Source organism: Manis pentadactyla, chromosome 12 (genome assembly GCF_030020395.1).
Source record: "Manis pentadactyla isolate mManPen7 chromosome 12, mManPen7.hap1, whole genome shotgun sequence".
In the NCBI taxonomy this organism is placed as follows: domain Eukaryota; kingdom Metazoa; phylum Chordata; class Mammalia; order Pholidota; family Manidae; genus Manis; species Manis pentadactyla.
In genome coordinates, this window is record NC_080030.1 from 10,217,748 (window position 1) to 10,234,563 (window position 16,816).

General features: G+C 57.9%; 1 protein-coding gene across 1 annotated transcript in view; it reads left to right on the top strand.

Annotated features, from left to right (window-relative positions):
• Positions 1-16,816, top strand: part of ELL (elongation factor for RNA polymerase II) — a 61,123-nt gene that overhangs the window by 41,536 nt on the left and 2,771 nt on the right. Inside the window, exons 3-8 of the mRNA XM_036893074.2 lie at positions 2,206-2,327; positions 2,592-2,755; positions 4,769-5,043; positions 8,265-8,389; positions 12,460-12,556; positions 13,689-14,163. Coding sequence (XP_036748969.2) covers positions 2,206-2,327; positions 2,592-2,755; positions 4,769-5,043; positions 8,265-8,389; positions 12,460-12,556; positions 13,689-14,163 — 1,258 coding nt within the window. The remainder of the gene's footprint in view (positions 1-2,205; positions 2,328-2,591; positions 2,756-4,768; positions 5,044-8,264; positions 8,390-12,459; positions 12,557-13,688; positions 14,164-16,816) is intronic.

Here is a 16,816-nt window from a genome sequence, read left to right on the forward strand (position 1 = left end):
GACTGACCTGGGCCCCTCTGCTGTCTAGGGGCCACTCTGAGTTGTTAACCCTTGACAGCTGGTGAAGGGTCAGCCTCTAGAGAGGAAAAGAAGCTCCCACCTGGCCTCCCCCATCCTGAGACTCTGAAGTTGATGAAAAAAGGAAGGGAAGCAGGGGTGGGGTTCAGGGCCTCAGCATTCCCTGTGTTGTGGCTGGAGCCTGAGCTGCATTTTCTACAGTGAGGCCTGGCGGTGCTCTTCAAAGGTCCCTGACCCGAGTCTGTGTGTCCAGGAACTGGCTCTGCAGAGCAGCTAGGGATGTACACAAGATCGAGCCACCAGGGGCTTGTCACTGTGTCATTTTTACCAGGGACAATTTGGAAACAGTCTGAAAAAAATCTCTAAAGTGGTTAGGGGGTGGAATCTGGAGTGGTGCATGTGCCAAGGTTGAGCAGCTAGAGACCCAGGGAGGGCACGGGCAGGTGGGCGCGTCTGAGTCCGCGGTGAGCAAGAGTGCCTGGAACAAAGTCGGCAGCAAGTGCCTGCGTGGGGGCAGGGGAAGTGAGGGCTTCGCTCTGGGCAGAAGGGGCCGCCTCGCTCTTGGGAGTAATGTTCCTTTGCGTAGTAATCTCTTTACCCAGAATACATTTTATTCTAAGGGCAGAAAGGGCTCCCAGGGGATGAAAATAATAAGAAAACATTGTTCAAAACCCACCGGCCTGAGAGAACCTTGGTCAGTCAGATTACCAGGTGCTTCCCCTAGGGGGCCTGGATTTGTCTCCTCCAAGCCCCCACCTGCCTGGAGAGGGGCGGGCCCCCACATGGGAGGGGCTCTGGCAGGGACCTGACACCCCTGGTGGGCCTCAGCGGGGCAGCGACCATCTGGAGGGGACAGCCTGTTAGCTGCTCAGGGTGTCTCTGTGCACACAGACTTGTGTAGATTTATAGCAGTTCTCCTGCCCCCCATAACCTGGAGTGGGGCAGACTCACTCAGACCTGCTGTGCTCCAGCCAGCTGAGGGCTACGTGGCAGCCTTGGGGGCTCCACTGAGATTCCCACACCCCAGAGCTCTCTGCTGGCACAGAAATCCACGCATTCCTGGGCCATTCACACCCAGCTGGCTAGCTTCCCTGCTGGTTACCAGTAACTGGGAACCATAAACCAACATCATTAATCAGGATTCCGCTGTGCCACAGAGCTGGGGATGCAAGAACCTGCCATGGGGCTCCCAGCAAACCTCCCATCTCCCTCCTCCATCCCTCACCCAGTTGCCCCCCTCCATTGCTGTCTAGCAGAATCCCAGGCCCTCTGTGCACGCCTCCCTGCCACCAGCAGCAGGAGACTCCCCTGAGCATCGGGTTCAGCCCTGGGTCCCCCACCATCCTCTGGCCCCAGTAGTTACATAAACCTGCCACTGGACTCTGTGCTGGGCCCCCTGCTTCCAGGATGAATTTTGGAAGTGGGCACACATGCCTGTGTGGAATAGGTTCCATACAGGTGAAAGGGGCACAGTGAAGAGTCTGTGCAGTGTCACCCCTGGAAGCAGAGGGTTCTGGAGGCCCATTCATCCCTTCACAGGCAGCAACCCACGTATGCAGTCCTCCCCAGCCTTCCTCAGTAGCCCTCAAGCCTTCATCCAGTGTGGGGCAGCCTGGGGTGTGGTGGCCTCTGGGCCCAGTGCTGTCCCACCTGCTCTGAGCCTGCACCTTGGGTAGGACCAGTGCTGTTCTTCTGTCTGCCAGCCGGGCTGTCCATCCATTCTCCCAGGAGGGCTGTGGCTTCTCCTAGCTGGGCAGCAGAAGCAGGGTCCAAAGTAAGGGTTACATACACTAAGATGTGTATCCTGTGTCACGGGCCATCAGGGAAGAGCGCTGCCTGCCTGCCTCACAGCCACAGGGCAGTGAGCAGGCAGTCAGGGGGAGCTTGTGTCTCATGGGAGCAAGTTCAGCGTGCCCTGCTGGTTGCCCGTGCCCATCTTCTCTCATTCTTCAACACGGGTGTCCCAGGCCAGAACTGCCTTGTTTGGTGGGTGGGAAAACTGAGTCACAGCCCAGACAAGGGTCCCTGCCTCCAGGTGTGTGTCAGACCACAGTACCATGACTGCTGAGAAACCAGGCCCCCTTAGGAAGTGCGAGCATGTTCCAACTGTAAGTGTCAAGCTGTGGGGAGGGGCTGGTTCCCTCTGTGCCATGGACTCTCCCGTGATGTTGTGCTCTCTCTGTGCAGCACATCTCCATCCCTCAGCCTGACTGTCCCTCAGAGGCACGGAACTTCTCCTTCTACCTTTCAAACATTGGCCGCGACAGCCCCCAGGGCAGCTTCGACTGCATCCAGCAATACGTCTCCAGGTGAGGACAGGCTGGTGTCCTTTCCCTCAGATGAGCCTCGCTACCCCTTCAGGTGTACCCAGAGCACAGGCACATGTCCTGGCATGCTGCCTCTGCCCAGGGGCCTGGGTGCCCTTGTTAAATTCAGGTCAGGATGAGCCCCGTGGAAACTGTGTTGCCCATGCAGCGTGGAGCCTGTTTCCCAGTTGTGGGTGGGTAGTGTGGGCCCCAAGACTGCCGCTCCCTGTCATCCCGGGTGTTTATCCCTGGCCCTTGTCTTAACAGCCATGGGGACGTCCACCTGGACTGCCTGGGCAGCATCCAGGACAAAATCACAGTGTGTGCCACCGACGACTCCTATCAGAAGGCACGGCAGAGCATGGCTCAGGCCGAGGAGGAGACGCGGAGCCGTGGTGCCATTGTCATCAAGGCTGGAGGCCGCTACCTGGGTGAGGATGGGACCTGAGGCTCCCCCCCCTGGGGGGCTCATGCCTGCAGGGTGCTGTCACAGGAGCAGGAAGGACTCAGGCCCCCTGTGGGCCTGGAGCCCAGGTGATGGGTTGACAGAGGCACATCCCCCCCGAGCATGGGGAGCCAGGTCAGCGTCAGGTCAAGAGGAAGGCCCTGCTGTGTAGGCTAGGGTATGGCATTTGCAGCCCTCCCCAGGGCGGGACCTAAGGATCCAAGAACCTGGATCTGTGCGCCCCTCCTGGACTGCAGCCTTGGGGCCTCACCTGGCGGGGCGACAGACGCCCTCCATGAAGGCAGTACTGCTCTGTGCTCCTCCGGCTGCACGCCCTGCCCTCACCTGCCCCACTGGCTCCTCCTGAGGCCACGTGGCTGGGCTCAAGCACAGCCAGCCAGGCGCATCCCATGGCGGGCGGCCTCCTGCTGTGTTGGGGCCAGCAGGGCCTCTGGGTCACAGCCAGGAAGGAAACGTGTTGAATTCCTGCTGGAAGGGAAGGTTTTGCAGCTCAGCTGTCACTGGGAAATCATTTCCGTGAAGCTGTTAAAACTGTTGGTTCAGAAGGCCCATCGTCCTGCCGCACTCTCCGTGCCTCCCGGACCCAGACGGAGTTTGAGTCATCAGGATTCAGGGCTGGGGAAGGAGGGTGTTGGGCCTGAGAGGCATGAAGCAGCTTACAGCAAACAAGGACTTTGATTACTTTTTAGTGTTTTTCTTTTTAAAGAACGGGCAGGAGGATTTCAGTCACCCAAAGAAGCATGTGATTTCACTTGCTTAGCAATGGGGTTGGCTCTGAACGATACCCCAGAATCAGTGCGGAGTCCTGGGTCTCTGGGTCCCAGGGGCCGTGCACACCCTGGGAGCCTGGCGCTGGGCTGTGTGACCCACCCCAGGGAGAGAGCTGCTTGAGAGCAACAGCCAGAATCCAAAAATGCTTCTGCCCCCTGGTCTTGCTTTGATTCAGATGTGGACGTCATACACATTATAGTATATTTCTGGGTCCTTTGGTCAAACACTTGGTCAAAAATTGGTCTTTTGATACCATTTTGGGTATAATGAGTATTTTTGTGATGGTGTACATTCTGGTGGAAGCGCCCTTCTCCCAGCCTCTGGAGAGACACAGGCTGCATCAAGCTCTCTGCCACCTCTGGCTGGCCCATCCTCTGGGGCCTCTGGGGGCAAAGTTCCCAGGGTGACAAACAGGGAATGTTTTGGCCAAGGATTCGAGGCGTGCACTGAACTTAACTGGATCATTAATCAAAGGGGTTGGCTCTGAACCAGGCGTGCTGGTTCTCTGGGCCTCCGTCTCGGGTGGAGCCAACGATTTCTGAATGGAGGTACCTTCCCTCGGGCAGTGCTGGAGGCTCCAGGGAGGTCCCCGTGCATCTGCACCGGGAGGTTGAGCGGTCGGCCCACTGTCCCTGGGAGCCAAGCACAGCCGCACCCCTGAGGAGCATGGCGGGGCTGTGACTGGGGGGCTAGGGGCACCCAGGCATCTCAGAGCGGCTGCCCAAATGGCTCTGACGCCTTCAGTCACCCTTCTTTTTTCATAAAAGAGAATGGCAGGCCTTCTTGGGTCCAGCATGATGCTGTGAAGTGCAGGCTCTAAGGGTGCCTGCCTCTGGTCATTTGGGGCTCCCCCCTTTTAATGTCAGACCCTCTCCCTGTCATGGTCAGGCTCCCACGGCCAGTTAAGACTCTAACCAGGTTTCTGTTGCCTGCATCTCCCTTCCACTTCTGAGATCAGGGCCATGCCGGCTGGTGTCTGTGTGTGATCTGCAGGTGGTGGTCTTGGATATCCAGGATTGGCTGGCTGGCCAGGCTAGAGCTGCCTCCTCTTGGGCTTAATGGGAGTGTAGGGTTGTCAGCTATCAGTGGGCATCCATGTGCTCACTCAGGAACTGGGTGTTGACCCCAGGCAGCGGGACACAGCGGCCACCCACTCACCCCTGTCACTCACCCCTCCTAGTGCCCAACACCCCGGCTCTCCTTGCAGGCAAGAAGGTTCAGTTTCGGAAGCCAGCACCAGGGGCAACGGACGCTGCGCCCTCCCGGAAGCGGGCAACCCCCATCAACCTGGCGAATGCTATCAAGAAGAGCGGTGTTGGCAGCGTTGGTGGGAGTGGTGGGGTGTCACAGAGGCCTTTCCGTGACCGCGTGCTGCACCTCCTGGCACTGAGGCCCTACCGCAAGGCTGAGCTGCTGCTGCGGCTACAGAAGGATGGCCTGGCCCAGGCAGACAAGGATGCTCTGGACGGCCTTCTCCAGCAGGTTGGTGCTGCCCGAGGCCAGGCCAGGGGCTGGGGGCCAGCTGGCCTGCAAGTGGCCTTAGCAGAGGGTCTAGACATTGGGTGGGCTGGGAAGGGCCCACCTTGGGATATCTTCCCGGATTCACAGCCTGCCTCAGAACCTTGGCCTCCTGGGTTGAGGAGGCCACAGGCATGTTGCTGGGCATAGCACTCACCCAGGGGCCTAGGGTGGCTCAGAGTGAGGGAAGTGCCAGCATGCAGGCAGCCAGCACAGCACAGGGGATCCAAGACTTGACTTGCATGAGTTTAGAATCTAAGGAAGCCTAGATAACCCACACATGTGAGTCAGCAAGAGCTCAGACCCACGGTCAGGCGACCTCCCCGCCCGTCGCCAGCTGTGGTTCTGGGCATGGCTCTTCATGTCTGTACCCTTAGGCTTATATCTGTGGCAGGGGTGACTGCAGTTCCTCTCAGGGGTGTTCCAGGGCTGAGCCAGGGGAATGGGATGCCAGCAGGTGGAGCCTGCTATTAAGAGTGGCCCAGGCTTGGGAGCAAGAGTGGTGGACCCAGCTGTCTTCCTGAAGGACCCAGGAGGCAGCCCAAGGACCCATGGGAAAGCTCCGCCATGTCAGGTGGGCCGTGCAGACACCTTGCCATGAAGTGGGACTGGGTCACCTTGGAGGCCTGCTGAGAAGACCACACGGCCAGCCACACTGTCACCCCAGCATCCCATTGGAGAACAGGGCCCTGTCACCAGCTAGCCCACCCACCCTGCTTTCCACCTTAGGCACTCTTGGCGTGCCAACAGTGCAAACCACGCACCATGAAGGTCAGTAGCTATCTGAGGATGAGGCTGTGGTGCTCACCAGCGCCTCGCATTACCAGACCCCTGGCTACAGGGGCTCCCACAGCCACCTGCCAGGAGTCTTTGCAGAGTTGGCCTCCTGAGCCCTCGTGTACCGTCCAGAGGTTGTGCAAGTGAGGACTGAGTGGTGGTGTTTATTCCCATGAGCTGCAGAGTTGCCTTGGTGTCTGTTAGAAGATAGATAGCAGCTTCATGACCCAGAAGTTTTCTTTGGCAAAGGGGCTTGCCAAAGTGTCCAGAAAGCTCCAGAACAAGGAATGATGTCCTCAGGGGCTCGTTGCTTGGGGAAGTCCCACGTGTCACCCTTGTCCTTGGGAACTCGAGGGAAGCACATGGGAGGCCCTTCCCCTGGGCAGGAGCCTGCACTCCGCCAAGGCATCCCACGTGAGCCAGGACAGAAGATGCTGGGGAGACCCTCTCCTGCCCTGCCTGTGCCTGTGGCGCACACTGCTGTCAGCCAAGCACCATCAGCCCTGGGTGGCATTCTTAGAGATGCCCTTTCTCCTACCCTCCCCTCTTGCCATGTTTGTGCCCAGAATAAAGAAACACAAGCCCCTCAAACGCAGAACATGAAACTCAGCTGACTGAGCACATGGTCACACCTGATATTGGCCCTTAGATGCAGCAGGAGCATTGGACTGAGTTCTCTGCAGACTCGGGGGGCCTCTGGTGCTGGCGTGGCTCTGCCTGGCCCATCTGCACCTGCCCCATTTGTGGTCCTCGGGATGCCCTCGTTGCTCCTAGCCCTTTCCCAGGACCAGAGAGGCACTGTGCTGGCTGCTGGCTTCTCTGGTCTACTCAGTGTGCCTGCTCCCCACAGAGGGCCTGCAGCCAGCGCATTCTCCCCGTGCCTGCTTATTTCTCCAGAACAGCCACCTCTGCCTTGTGCTTATGTTTACTACCCAACTCATCCTCCCTAACAAGTGTGGAGGGGCAGCAGGACCCCATCAGCTGGGGGAAGGGGAAGGTCTTGGGGGATACTGGTCATGTCCAGCCTCCAAGTGACCAGGGACTCCGGTGAGCAACCCTGATGAAACTGTACTCCTCAAAGGCGCCTTCTCTGGAAACAGCCAAACCAAAGATTTAAGGCATCTGTCTCCACTGCTGGCTGGGCCTCAGAGACCCCCAGGCTCATCCTCTATGGGTGGGGGTGCTGACGGGTGGGGCCTCTTCTGGAGAGCATTTCAGCAAAACATATCAAGAGCCATAAAAATGTTCAGAGCCTTTGACCTACTAATCCTAGTTCTGGGAAGCTGGCTACGGAAAACCATCACCAGCATGGAAAACCTGCACACACTGACATCTGTTTACGCTACAGAGAAGCTGGAAACAGCATTAGTATCCAACCAAAGATAAATGTTTGAGTAAATCACCATGCGGCCACTCGGTGGAGTATTACTCAACCATTAAAAAAATGCTCTCTGGAAATCTCCGTGACGTGGAGCCCTCTTAGAACCCAGCCATTGTGAAACACAGCAGTACAGTGCCAGCCGCACACCCATGTGCCAGAGGCCAGGGCACCCAGCGCCACAGTCACAGAATTGGCCGCTGTGGGGCAGGGGCCTGAGCTTCAAACATCCTTAAACCCTTCTTTGCAAATAGTCTTGGAGATGAGCCCGTCCTTTGTTACCCAGCCAGAGAGGGCTGGCTGGTTGCAGGGAAGGTGGGCTCAGCCTGGCCCTGAAGGCACCCCCAGGCTCAGCCAGCTCTGCCGTGGGAGCTGCAAACCCAAGAGGGGGTTTCAGTCCACTGGGGCTGCTGTAACAGAAAACCATAGACCGGGTGACTGATCAGACAGATGTTTACTACGTACCGTTCTGAAGGCTAGAAGTTCTGAAGGTCAAGGCACCAGCTATTGAGTGTCCGGTGAGGTGGCTTCCTGTTCCACAGACAGCATCTTCTTGCTGTCGCCTCACAAGGCATAGGGACAGTGGAGCTCTCTGGAGCCTCCTTTAAAATAAGGCCACTGATTCCATCACAGGGCCTCTTCCCTCATGACTTAATCACTTCCCACAGGCCCCCACCTCCTGATACGTTCACATCAGGGGTTAGGATTTAATGTGAAATTTGGGAGAGGAAAACTTACAGTCCTTAGCAGGAGCAGGCTGGTGATGGGGTCCTGGGAGTGATGGCAGCTTCCCTGTTTGGAACCAGTCTGTCCTCCAGCAGCTGTAAGAAGTACATCTGAACCTGGTGCTCTGACCCTTCTGCACCCCGAGGCCCCTGAAGGGTTTAGGAGTGGGGGGATGCTGTTGTCCATCCGTCTGGGACCGCCTATGCTTCCCTCCGTGTGCCCCGCCACTTCCCCAGGCAGATGCTTTCAGGAATGCTCGCCTCTCCTGGGCTTCCTGCAAGGGGGTGCTGGCTCTGTCTTGCAGGTGGCCAACGTGAATGCCAAGGACGGCACGTGCACACTCCAGGACTGCATGTACAAAGGCGTGCAGAAGGACTGGCCCGGCTACTCAGAGGGGGACCAGCAGCTGCTGAAGCGGATGCTTGTCCGGTAATGCCACCTCCCCATCTCTGGGTGTGGCTGTGCATGGTCCGGAAGGCCACGGGCCCTCCAGCCAGGTGGAGGGGTCCATGGCAACTCTGTGGCTGTCTTTGTCTGCCTGGGTGGCCCACTGTGACCTCCTATGAAGGGAGAAACCAGCCTCTGCTTAGTGGCATAAGGGCGTGAGTTGCTGTCCCCAACACCAGATCTCCGGGACAGGAGGCCTCAGTCCACCCAGATGTTGTGCTGCTTCCTTCCCCAACTTGTGCATCCATTCCTGAGGGCTTCCTTCTTAAACAGAAGTTCTCACAGACTTGAAGCTGAGAGGAGCAAAGCCAAACACAGCTCCCCACAGATCCAATTAAGCGGCATTAATTAAATACATCCCCACCCAGATGTGCTGGGACCCAGGTCCCGAGCCTCCAGGGCTCTGGGGAGGATTGGGTAAGTAGGCCCCTGGCTCAGGCAAGCAGTTAATGATTTCCTTCTCAGCTGATGCCTGACTTGGGAGCTCAGCCCTGAAGCACTGTTCAGAGCCTGCTGATCTGCTAATTAGTCCTTAAGTGATTTCTCAGGGACTTGGAGCTATTTATGAGGTGTGTTGTCTTTTTTTTTTCAATTCAGCCATTTAAAGAAGTAATTGCATCTGGAAAGCAGAGCAGACTTGGGGCCCTTCTAGATGAACCCTGAGTTTCCTCCCCAGCTCTGCAGGGTGCTTATCCCCCAGCCAGAAGGCCTGGGGTCGCTGCCCATCTGGAGGTCTCAGGGAGGCTGAGAGGAGATGGTCTCGGCCAGAAGCCCCCACATCCCCTTTGTAGGGTTCTCTGTTGCCCCAGCTAGACACAGCTCAGGCTGTCACTGTCACCTCCTGCAGGTGTTTTCGCTTGTCACACATTATTGGGCAAGGGGTCCAGTGTTGAAATGATTGACTGCACCCACCCAAGAGCTTTTGTTGTGGTGAGGCTGCTCCTACCCATCTTCTCTCCAAGCCTCTCATTAGGTGCTGGCTGTTCTCAGACCCCCATGGCCTTGCTCTGCACAGCTTTGTGTTCTTGTTTAGGTTACTTTCTCCCCAAAGCAGTCCCCATTTATAGCAGTTCTTGAAGCTGTGCCCCCACAGCAAGAAGGAAAACCAGAGTCTTGGGGTGTTTACATTGTTATAGGTGGGGCATGAGGCCAGCCTCACCCCAGGAGCTGTGCCACCTCCTTTACAGACAGGTTGCTCTAAATTTGTACCTAAATTAAGCACCCTTGTGCTTCCAGGGTCTGCTGGAAGGTTTTGCTCTGCACAGAAATCCGTATACAGCGTAGTTCTGATGCTTCCTGTTTGCTTCCGGTCCCCATGTGTGTAGCTGGTCTGTCCCAGGTGCTCCAGTGCAGGGTGAGGCCTTGGTGACTCCGCCTGGCCCTGGTCTTGGGCCCCTGGATCTGCGCTTGTCCTGGCCCCACCTCCCCGGGGCAGCTGTCCAGGCCAAGTGCCTCACCTGGAGCCTCCTGTTTTGGGTCTCCAGTTCTGCCCCAGTGCTGACGGGACACAGCTTCTGAGGAAAGGGCTTTGTGAGGCTAATTTGCCACATCCTCACGCCCACAGGGAGGTCACGGTGCATTGGCCATTGACCAAGTCTAGGCTTTCAAACCCAAAGGAACTTTGCCTCCACGTTGAAGGCCTGGCCCTTTGCATGTCACATGGTCACAGGATGGCCTTGAAGCCTGAAAACACGCCTGATCATCCTTCCCCCACCTGTGCTGTCTCCCCATTGGTATTTCTCTTTTCTGCTTTTGGGAGATTTCTTCGGCTTCTCCAATCCCGAGTCTTTCCAGTTGTGTTTTTTTGCAATGGGAATCATGTAACTTTTAGTCTATGCTGAGGATACTTTTTAACAATAACAGCTGTATTGAGGTACAGTTTACAACAAGTCGCCCATTTAAAGCAAACAATTCAGTGGCATTAATTACATTTACATGGTTGGGCAACAACCGTCTCTGTCTAGTTCTAGAATATTCACCCCAAACTGATACTCCACATTAGCACTCACTCCTCTGCCAGCCCCTGGCAACCCTGATCTGCTTTCTCTCAGTGGATGTGCCTGTTCTGGATTTTCTGTACACATGGGATCGCACAGTGCATGGCCTTTCATGTCCGGTTCCTCTTACTCAGTGTGATGTTCAAGGTTCATCCTCATTGTAGCATGTGTCAGGGCTCCATTCCTTTTCATGGCTGAGTAATATTCCACTGTATGGATGGACCATGTTGTGTTTATCCATTCATCTACTGATAAGACACTGGGTTGTTTCTACCTCTTGGTGATTATGAACTGTGTGTCCGTGAACATTTGTGCACATGGATTTGGGTGGACACAGATTTTCAGTTCTCTCAAATATATACCAAGGAGAGGAGTTGTGCATTTTGAAAAACCACCAGACTGTTCCACAGTGGCTGCAAAATTTCACATTCCCACCAGCAGGACACAAGGATTTCGATTTATCCACAGCCTCACCAGCGTTTGTTATTGTCTGCTCTTTTAAGTAACACCATTGTAGGAGGTGTGAGGTAGTGTGTCCTTGTGGGTTTGCTGTGCATTTCTCTGGTGCCTAATGATGTTGAGCACCTTCCCAGGCGCTCTTGGCCATCTGTGTATGTTCTTTGGGGAAGTGTCTGTTCAGGTCCTTTGTTTTTCTGAGGCTATTAAAGCTGATGTTTTGTTGTGGATTTAAAGTTTTAATCGCTTTATAGAATCTCTTTTCTTTCAAGTGTGTTTTCATGTCTGTCTCTGCGAGTCCACCATTTGTTGCTTGGATGCCAGGGTACAGCCCTTTCAGGCCTTCCCCCGGCTCTGCATCCTCAGGAGGCTGCTGAGGCTTCCCTGAATGCCCTGTGGGCCCCTCGCAGAGGGCGTGGGCTCCTTCAGTTCCTGAACATGCCATGGGCTCCCCTGCTGCCCCACAGACCACGACCTGGGGCAGAGCTGGGCGCAAGCTGAGGAGTCATCTCGGCTCCTGTAAGACAGTGACCCCTTGCGCTCCTGCCCTCAGGGTCATGTGTAGTCATGCTCGTTCCCCTTCTTTCCCATGCCTTTTTAGTGGCGGCTGGGAGGGGACATGTCAGCACTATCCTTGATTTTTCATCTTTAACCGGAAGCTCTGGCTGTCTCCCTGTGGCTGACAGCCAACCTTCCCTGCCCTCCTCAGCCACATGGACCATGTGGCCCTAGCAAGCACCTGCATAGGCCCTTCTTCTGTGGCCCTCCTTGCATTTGGGGCCTCCGTGGAAGGGCAGCAGCAGTGGTATGGAGTGTGGCCATTGGTCAAGAATGTGTGTTCTGCTTGTCACAGTAGAGCAGTACAGATGGGACTCCCTGCAGGGCATGGAGGGCCTTCGGCCTCATGCATAGCACTGGGCCAGCTGCATCGGCTCCCATGCAACTTGCAGCCTATGGGAACGCAGAAGGCGGATTGGAGAGGGGTCCCTGTCGGGGCCTCTGCTTGCCCACTGAGCATTGGGTGCCACCTCCTGGTCCCTGGCTGCATCTTTATGCTCTAGTCCTCGTGGGCTAGTGGCTGCCCTGCCACCCTTGAGGAGGTACTATGGCCTGGGCTCCTGGGAATGTGGGTCCTAAATCCTGAGGCCTTCCCATCACAGGCTAGGCACCTCGTCTGCACTTTCTAAAGTGTCTGTAATCAGCATTATTAGGATGAACAACTTTTTAAAAGAAGATGCCAGCACCCCAGTATCCTTAGCTCCCACGGGGACACAGCATGGACCTGAGTGTCCAATATGTTTGGATCCCTGGTCTCCACAGTGGTGGATTCTAGATGCGGGGTGGTCAGCTGACCCTTCTCTGGGCTCAGGACCCCAAGTGGGGCAGTCCTCCGGGTTGCACGGATATGACCGCAGGACCGCATGGATGGACCTGGGCGGGCAGGATGTGCTCGGGCTTCTCTCTGCCTGCCAGGCCCCGATGTACCCAAATCACTGGGTCTGGGTGGGACGGCGTGGTGTCACTGCAGAGGCAGGTGGGCTTGGTGTGCTCTTGGGGCACTGCTGCAGAGCCCTGCAGCCACCCTGCCTCTCGTTGCAGGAAACTCTGTCAGCCACAGAGTGCAGGAGGCCTCCCTGCAAACCCTGATGCCAGCAGCCCTCCAGGGGAGCACAGGAGCTCAGCCTCGCCCCCTCAGGTAGGACCTGGGCCTGGGGGTGCGAGCGGAGGGGTGGGTGTCCCGGAGGCAGGGAACCAGGCCTGATCTTGGCGCTGGGGAGTCCTCTGGGCTCTGGGTTCAGGGTTAGGACATTTTCTTCAACAGTGAGAGCTGCCTGGCTTTTCCCAGGCTGGGGACTTGGACTGGGGCCCCGTGCAGCTGGCCTCTCTGGATGCCTGGGATGGTGTGGCTGACAGAGGGCAGGGGGCCTGCCTCCTAGGGCTGTGGTGGGAATTCAGTAAAACTGAGCATGCAGGCTGCAGGCACAGTGATCCCCGGGGGCGGGGGGCGGGGGCGGGGGAGTGTGAGCTGTGGCTGCTGCCCATTTAGTCACTAGTCAGGAAAGGTGCTCGGGTGTACTCTGCTTGTGAGCTCCGACTCCCACGTTCCACGTGCCAGGCTTTCTACTCCCTCCTCCTCTTCTCTTTCCCTGGAGGTACCCAGCCCCTCTGTGGCCCTGAAACCTCCCTGTGGAGAGGCCGGTGGCTGTGCTCAGCAGAGGGCCGAGGACCTCACTCCTCCGCATCACACCACACCCCTGGGCCAGCCACCTGGTCCCTCCTGGCTCCCCTCCTGTGGTCTGGCCTGCCTTACATGTCTGACCTCTCATCTGTGAGGTGGCAGTGAGACCTGTTCCATGTCACAGGGTTGCCAGGGAATCCAAGCAGTCGGGTCTAGGGTGATGGTCCTGGCCTGTGGGGCCCTACGTCCCTCAGACTTGGCTCTGTCACCATCCCTGTCATACAGGGAAGATGCTGAGCACAGTGACATTTCAGACTATTCTCCGGAGGTGGCTTTCTTAAGTGTGTGATCTGGCTCCACTGAAGACCTGGCTACCGTTCCTCATCACATATCCTTGGGGTGGGCTGAGGCCCGGCTGGTGTCCAGGCGCCCCCAGGTGGCCAGAGTGGGACTCGCAGGCGGCTGCTGAGTTTCTTTGGACCTGGGGCCTCTGGCTTTCCTCAAGCCTGGGGCTGCTGACTTGCCTGGGGCCTGGGGCCGCTGAGTCTCACGCAGCTCAGGGCTTGCCTGGTGCCTCCCAGATGCTCCCCAGGGGATGCCAGCAGCTCTAGACCAGGCTTCCTCTAAAACTGTCTCCCTTCCTTCATAGAAACGACCACAGCCTCCTGATTTCATCGACCCCCTGGCCAACAAGAAACCAAGGATATCACACTTCACCCAGAGAGCCCAGCCCACTGTCAATGGGAAGCTGGGCCTGCCCCATGGCCGAGAGGCCCTGCTGCCCACCCCGGGCCCGCCGGCTGGCACGGAGGTCCATCTGCCGACCAGGCTAGAGTCCCAAAGGGCCCATGACCCTCTGGCTGATGCCAGCAGTGATCGGGGCCACAGTGGCCGGGACTGTGAGCGAGGGGAAGTGGCCTCCTCAGCCCCCACCACACACCTCAGCCTGCCCCTGCTGACGGACTGTGCCCAGCCCAGCAGGCCCCACGGCAGTTCGTCACGTGGCAAGTCCAAGAAGAAGTCCAAGAAGCACAAAGACAAGGAGAGGGTGGCCGAGGACAAGCACCAGGCCCGGCCACCAGACCGTGTACCCAGCCCTCTAGGAATCCCATCAAATGCTCCAGGTAGGTACTGAGAGACAGGCCTGGGGCAGGGGATCCTGCAGGAGGGTGCTGCTGGGACCCTGAGCTCCAGCCCCACACCCACCTCCAGGAGGCCTGTGTGCCCACATAAGCCCCCACTGTGCCATTACCGGCCTGTTCAGCACCTTTGCACTGGGTTATCTGAATGGGACCTCAGCAGTGTTGGCCCCAGAGCCATCTGAGGCTCTGCTGTGCCAGGCCTGCACTGGGGGCAGGGGACACAGAGCCCAGCTGAGGGCAGGCTCCTGGAAGGGGACCAGTTTCTGGCTGCAGCTGTGGCTGCAGGGAGGTTGTAGACAGTGAGGGAGCAGGGGGCCCAGGGCCTGCTGTGGCTCGGGGAAGGCAGCGGAGAGGGGCTGCACCTGCACTGCGGTGGCCACGTGCTGAGGAGAGCCCTGGAGATGGGGCTGGGAGGCTGTCAGCATGGCCACAGGTGGGCAGAGCCAGAACGAGGTCATGCAGCAGGCGGGGGGGGCCACACGATGAGAGATCTGGGGTTGCAGGAGCAGGAGGAGGGGTGCAAGGCTGGCTGGGCTGTGTACTAAGCTGGTAAACCTTTGTGGGGCCCAGGGACACTAAGGAGGTATGTGGACAGGCTGGGCTGGTGGGGATAAGGGTTCACAGCCCCAAGTTCACATCCCCAGACACCTGAGCTGAGCACCCCACTGGATGTGAGCTTAACTTTATCAGTGTGACCCAGCAATGGGGGTGCAGCTTACCTGACATGTGCAGACACCCCAGGCCAGTCACCTGTTGCCTCTCAGATTATTTCCGCAGGGAGGATCCCAAGCAGGGAGCATTCCTGGGACAGGGGTGGAGCTGCTTTCTCCTGAAGGCTTTGTGTCACCTGCTGCCTCTCAGATTATTTCCCCAGGGAGGATCCCAAGCAGGAAGTATTCCTGGGACAAGGGTGGAACCATTTTCTCCTGAAGGCTTTTTAACATGTTGTTCAGCTGCTCTGCACATGCCAGCCAGTCCCTCCCTGTTTGGAGGGAGAAAGTCAGTTCTGGTTGGGCAGACGCAGTGTTTCACGGCTGGATCAGCACTCCAGGTTCCTCTCCACCCTGTTGCACCTTGGGCTTACCAGCCTCCGGTGCAGGTGCACAGGGTGGAGGCAGCCCGTCCTGTCCCAGGCTGTGGAAGTGAGACCCTGTGCGCCTCTGGCAGGGCCCTGGGAAGGGCGAGGATTGCGGGTCTAGGAATTGGTGGCACCAGGTAGAGGCAGCCTGGGTCGGCCCTGAGCGCGGGCCCAGCCAGTCTCAGGTCCTGCGCAGTGCACACATCCTCCAGGCAGCTCCGCCCCAAGTCAAGGTGGGAAAGTGAGGTTTGGAATCAGGCCTGCAGGGAGATGCCTCAGGAAACAAGATGAAGATGCGGAGGCTCCAGACTGTCTCAGCCTGCATGCTTTAGATGATACTGATAATAGATAATATTGATAATGGGTTGGTGCAAAGCCCCCCAGCAACTACCCAGAGGCTCCCGTCCTTGCAGCTTCTCTGGTGGTGGGGGTGTGCTCTGTGTATGCAGGTGCCAGGGACAGGTGGGAGCCTTTTAACAGTGGCATTGTTCTCTGCATACCCTGCTTCTCCCCCAGATGCCCTGGAGAAAGTTCCGGGTCAGCAGCTAAGGAAGCTTCCTTGCCCTTGCGTTCTGCACAGAGGGCTAGGCATGGATCTACCCACCCTTCTTGTGGCCTTGTCCCTCGGTCTGGCCCTGCTACTCCAGCCCTGCCCTGTGCTTGCCTCTGACCCCGACAGATGCAGTGGTCTCACCTGTCAGGCAGGTGGCCCTGCTCAGCTGCCCTGGGCCTGTGGCCCTCCCTCCTGCCTCTCAGGACCCCTGCTGGCTACACTCTGCCCTATGTGCCAGGTGCCCTCCTGGATCCTCTGCTCACCTCCCACTCTTGGTCAGGCCATGGGCCCCTCCTGTGGCTGCAGGGTGCCTTCCTGGGTGGGGGACTGGACTCAGCCAGGCCCAGCTCAGGCCCACTGACCCCTGTGGGCAGTTGGGAAGCCCTCTTGTTGGCACCTGGCCGGGGGGAGGCGCAGGAGTAGCTTGTGGAGGGGACAGGTTGGGGGTTCCCCGTAAGGCCCCGGCCTCGTGGTGGGAACCCACTCACCTGTGCAGGGCAGTCAGGTGGCAGAGCAGGAGCATGGCTGCAGAGGCCAGACCCTGAGGTGTCTCAGGTGCCCAGTGGATCTGACCTTGAACCTCAGTTTCCCCATTTGTCATCCTACCTGGTGGCACACTCCGGAGGGCTAAATGAGGCCATGCTGGCTGGGCCAGCACCCTGGGGGGCGTACCTTGTCCCAGGGAGGGCTGGGCTGTGGGAGTGTGTCCACTGGGCTGCATGGGAGGTGTGCTCCTTGCACTGGTGGGCACCCCCACCACCTCCCCCCACCCTGCCATTCCCCCCAACACACACAGGGCAGCCTCACACCCAAGCGTAAACCCGAGGGGCTCAACAAACTGGTGGTCTGCCGGGGTGGTGTGGCGGGAGGCTGCCACCCTCGCAGAGGGACACACACACTATGTGCCCTGAGGATACACTGCAGAATGATAAAATCCCTTCCGCGTTGGGAAAACGGCCATCTTGGAAGAAGCCCCGGGGAAAGCAGCTAGGTTGCAGTCTCAG